This window comes from Vollenhovia emeryi, unplaced genomic scaffold (assembly GCF_000949405.1).
Source record: "Vollenhovia emeryi isolate VEMERY1.0 unplaced genomic scaffold, V.emery_V1.0 DF940010.1, whole genome shotgun sequence".
Classification (NCBI taxonomy): Eukaryota; Metazoa; Arthropoda; class Insecta; order Hymenoptera; family Formicidae; genus Vollenhovia; species Vollenhovia emeryi.
Window position 1 is genome coordinate 2,124 of NW_011966356.1, and position 5,028 is coordinate 7,151.

Here is a 5,028-nt window from a genome sequence, read left to right on the forward strand (position 1 = left end):
TGCACGCCTTGCATCGTTTCGCCACATCTGGACGTGTCCTGCGCTGCCCGAGGTCCATCTCCAGCTGCTTTCTGCATTTCCTGGACGAAGTTGCTGTCATCTTCTGACCGGATTCCTGAACGTCCTGCTTTCATCCTCTTCAAGTGTTCTACGCTCCTGCCATCCAGATCCTTCAAGCCTTATACAACTCCAGTTCTACGCTCCTGCCATCCAGATCCTTCAAGCCTTATACAGCTCCAGTTCTACGCTCCTGCCATCCAGATCCTTCAAGCCTTATACAACTCCTTTGAATCATCCGGCTGTTCCCGGAAACGCACTCGTCTGTGTCTTCTACTTCCCCTGCATACGATCTTCATATAAGCACTCTGCACTTCGAAACCGCAAGTCCTGATCTTTTAAATCTAAATCACCGACGCGAGATCTTGCGAATACCAAACCAGAATTTATGCGTTCGCTAATTATGTAACATTTTTGGTCCTTCGAGCCGGATCGCGTATTCGAGAAGATCTATATCGCGCAGGGTCATTAGACTAATGTAATTCAGTTCTGCCCGAAAGTGCAGCTCCAAATCGTTATAGCTTTCTCGGCGTGCGAACGTAACTTCATTACGAACGTAAAATAATTTTCGGTTTATTCTTAATAAGGTTTTATATAAGTTAAGATCGATTTCATTCACTATTTCATTTAATTGCTATTATAATTTTTAAAAAAATATTTTTTTTTAATCTTACGTAACCAAACATGGCGAATATAAGATCCCGAATTAATTTACAAGAAAGTAGATTCGCACTTATACAACGCGCTGCTGAAGATGCAACGGATGACTATCCTGTATCTAATAATCGGTCATTGATTAACACACGCTTGGAAGTTCTGGAATCTAATTGGTCAAGATTTCAATCCGAGCATGATAGCATATATCAAGGAGATATAGAATTCTCCTACGACGAACCATATTTTAAGAATAAGGTTTACGAACGTTGTCAAGAGTTCTATGTTCAAGCACGTGCTACGTTGCTCAGCCGACAAGAAATTTAGAAACCTCCAATCCTACCTCTCGATCGTCGGACACGTTACCCAACGTATCATTTAGCCGTCGGAGTGCTTTGCCTAAAATCACGTTGCCACGTTTTTCCGGCGATTATCCATCTTGGCGACCATTTCATGATCTGTTCTCCTCCATGGTCGTAAATAATCCAGAGTTAACTAATGTGGAAAAGATGCAATATTTGAAGACCTGTCTCAATGGCGAAGCCGCACGACTAATTACTAATCTTCCGGTTTCAGGAGATACTTTTACCATTGCCTGGGAGGCTCTTATCGTTCGCTATGAGAATAAAAGATTATTAATTTCCTCTCAATTAGACAAACTCTTTAGCATTAAGCCTCTCAAAACAAAATCTGCTCGCAGCTTAAGTTTGCTTCATGCCACCGTCACTGAATCTCTAGGTGCTCTTCGTGCTCTAGGTTGCGCTGTAGATCATTGGGACCCAATATTATTATATCAATTACCACGCCTCCTAGATTCAGATACCCGAGAAGTTTGGGAGATTAAGCTCGGTTCTTCCACCGCATTCCCAAGGCTAGTTCAATTTGAAGACTTTTTGATTGGACGCACCAGAGCATTGGAAAGTTTGGAAGGTCATTCTTCAAAATTATCGCATGGAAAGGAACGACCTTATGGATTTTCTTCAAAACCAGAACAAGCTCGTACTTTGTTAGCAACCACTAAAACGGCGGGCGGGATGACTTGTCGCATTTGCGGATCTACACATTACGTATCATCTTGTCCTGACTATTCGACTCTCTCTATTCAGCGACGTCGTGAAGAAGTAAATAAGCTAAAGCTTTGCTACAATTGTCTCGGAAATCATACGTCTAAACAATGTCCCAGTACTCAACGTTGTCGTAAGTGTGGTAAAAAACATCACACATCTCTACACTTAAATGATTCTCATAAAATTACCATGTCAAATAATGATAAGGTTACAGAACCAAATACATCCGCTGTCCCACTTCCGTCTCAGTCAAATACAAAATGACTATCTTCCACTCTAGTTCATCCATGTTGAACTATCCTCATCGTCTCGACCATCGGTACTACTCGCTACCTGCCAGGCAAGAATCTCAAGGAAAGTCGGCAGATTAGAATCCATTCGACTTCTTATAGATCCTGGTTCGGAGCTGTCATTTGTATCTGAAGACGTCGTTCAAAGACTTGCATTAACACGGAAGCCTGCTTCAATTACCTTACTTGGAATCGGTGTAACTCACGCTGGAAGAACACGAGGAGTTGTTACTCTACATTTAAAATCCCTTCATGACATGTCTTCCGGTTGTACAATACAAGCTTATATTCTACCACGTCTTACTACAAAACTGCCTACATTTGACGTCGCTACCAGCTCTTTAACTTGTTTCAATGGACTTCAACTAGCAGATCCCGATTATGGTCGTCCTGGCCCGATACACATCATAATAGGCTCTGACTTCTATGGACAAGTCATTAAACCGAACTTAATTAGAGGAGATTCTCCTTCTTCTTTGGCACAATTAACAGTTTTCGGTTGGGCACTTTCAGGGCCAGTATCGACAATAAACGATTTTCCTTCGGCAAGCGGCTATCACTGTTCAATCGATCATCAATTACACGATCTGTTGTCAAAATTTTGGAAACAAGAAGAAGTACATTGCCCGACCGAATCTTCATTAAACCCTGATGATGCTAATTGTGAGGCTCATTATAAATCTACGCATTCTAGAGATGACACTGGACGATACATCGTAAGACTTCCTTTAAAATCTCCAGCTTCGTCCTTGGGTGATTCCACAAAAACAGCCCTTCGTAGTCTGACGCGATTATGCCGAAGATTAGAGACTGATACTACCTATAATAAACGCTATTCAGATTTCATTCAAGAATATGAATCATTGGGCCATATGACTCTGGTGCCAACATCTGAAATCAATGCTTCTCCAACTTTCTACCTTCCTCACCACGGAGTACTTCGTGAACAAAGCCGTACAACGAAACTCAGAGTCGTTTTTAATGGATCCAGCCGTACGAATACAGGAATGTCGCTAAATGACATCCTTTATCCTGGTGCGAAACTTCAGTCAGAGATTTCTGACGTTCTACTGTGGGTGCGTTTACATAAATATATCTTCTCAACAGACATAGTTAAAATGTTCCGTCAGATAAAAATGCATCCAAACGACTGGGATTTACAACGCATTTTTTGGCAAGATTCAAATAAAGACATAATTTCCTACCGACTGACCACCGTTACATACGGTCTAAGTTGTGCACCTTTTCTAGCTCTTCGGACACTTAATCAACTTGTAGAGGATGAAGGGCATCGTTTTCCTTTGGCAGTTCCCCCTTTAACAAGAGGTCGGTATGTCGACGATATCTTTGGTGGTGCCGGAACAATTATTGAAGCCAAAGCTATCGTCGAACAGTTGATTGAGCTTTGCAAGGCAGGTGGCTTTCCATTACAAAAATGGAGCAGTAATAATCCTGAACTCCTGAAACTCTTTCCTAAAACGTTTAGCGACACTACCACGCCAGTGGAAATTGAGTCTTCCACGATCAAGATTTTAGGACTCTGCTGGCAACCAAGCACCGATACCTATCAGTTTACGTCTTGGCCAACGACGGAAAGGAAAATAACAAAGAGAACCGTGCTTTCAGAGATAGCTCAACTTTTTGACCCTTTAGGTTTAATCTCTCCAATTGTGATACGGGCAAAATTATTCATTCAAGAACTCTGGATATCTAAACTCGGATGGGATGACTCTTTATCCCCCGATCTGCAATATCGCTGGAACACATTTCGTCAACAATTACCTGAACTTAATAGGTTACATATCCCTCGATGGCTACAAACCTCACCAACTGTACAATCAGTAGAATTACATGGTTTTTCCGATGCCTCGAATCTAGCCATGGCTGCGGTTGTGTTTATCAGAATCATTGATAGTACGGGAAATATCTCGACAAATCTAGTTTGTTCCAAAACCAGAGTCGCACCTCTGAAACGTCTCACCATCCCCCGCCTCGAACTTACCGCTGCGCTAATGTTAGCACGCCTCATTTATCACGTACAAAAAGCTCTCGAGATGCCTGACATTCCCATTTTTCTATGGACAGACTCTTCAGTCACGTTAAGCTGGATCTCCTCGCATCCTTCAAGATGGAAGGACTTCATCCGAAATCGAGTTGCAGCAATCCAAGAAATAACTCCCTTTGCTACATGGCGTTTTATTTCAGGAAAACAGAATCCAGCAGACTGTGCTTCTCGAGGAATTGATGCCACACAACTAGAACATCATTCTTTGTGGTGGAAGGGCCCACCTTGGCTATCTAAGACTACCACCGAATGGCCATCGGGTTTTCCTGGCCGAGCGCCTGAAGCTGATCTCGAGCTGAAGCTGAGCCTCGAAGAACGATCAGGGTCATCTCTGATAACATTACAGAATCCAAACCACCATACTGGAATTTACTTGATCGGTATTCTTCGCTAACTCGGTTGTTACGTATCACTGCTATTTGTCATCGAGTAGTTGCTCGTTTTCGTCGCACTAGTATCGAGCCAATTTGTACACCCCTTACACCAGCCGAGCTACAACAAAGCAGCCACTTTTGGGCGCAACAAGTCCAGCATTCCTGTTTCTCCCACGAAATCAAGATACTTTCAGAAGGCGCGCAATTAACTAAATCAAATCCTATAATCCGTCTAACCCCTTATATCGACAGGTCTGGACTTTTAAGGGTTGGTGGACGACTACAAAATTCCAAGTTAGACGATAATTCAAAGCACCCTTTAATTTTACCTCGACATTGTCCCTTTACCCGTCTTGTAATATCCGACGCTCATCTGAAAACTTTACATGGAGGCACTCAAGTAACTCTAGCATACATCCGTCAAACCTATTGGATCATAGGAGGAAGAGCACCAGTTCGATCTTTTATCCTACGCTGTGTACGATGTGTACGGTATCGAGGGCTACGAGCACAACAGCTAA

General features: G+C 42.6%; 1 protein-coding gene across 1 annotated transcript; it reads left to right on the forward strand.

The window, feature by feature from the left end:
• Positions 1-741: 741 nt before the first annotated feature.
• Positions 742-5,028, forward strand: LOC105556458. The gene is made up of 5 exons (XM_012003550.1): positions 742-969; positions 1,023-1,985; positions 2,059-4,513; positions 4,567-4,775; positions 4,948-5,028. Exons 1-5 carry the CDS (start codon positions 742-744, stop codon positions 5,026-5,028), a joined length of 3,936 nt encoding a protein of 1,311 aa, XP_011858940.1.

What these genes read in the sequence shown, in the direction of transcription:
- LOC105556458 (XM_012003550.1), top strand. Translation starts at nt 742, where the DNA reads ATGGCGAATATAAGATCCCGAATTAATTTACAAGAAAGTAGATTCGCA. An exon ending in TACTGGAATTTACTTGATCG is followed by an intron (nt 4,514 to 4,566) that starts GTATTCTTCGCT and finishes GTCATCGAGTAG; the next exon opens with TTGCTCGTTTTCGTCGCACT. An exon ending in ACAGGTCTGGACTTTTAAGG is followed by an intron (nt 4,776 to 4,947) that starts GTTGGTGGACGA and finishes ATTGGATCATAG; the next exon opens with GAGGAAGAGCACCAGTTCGA.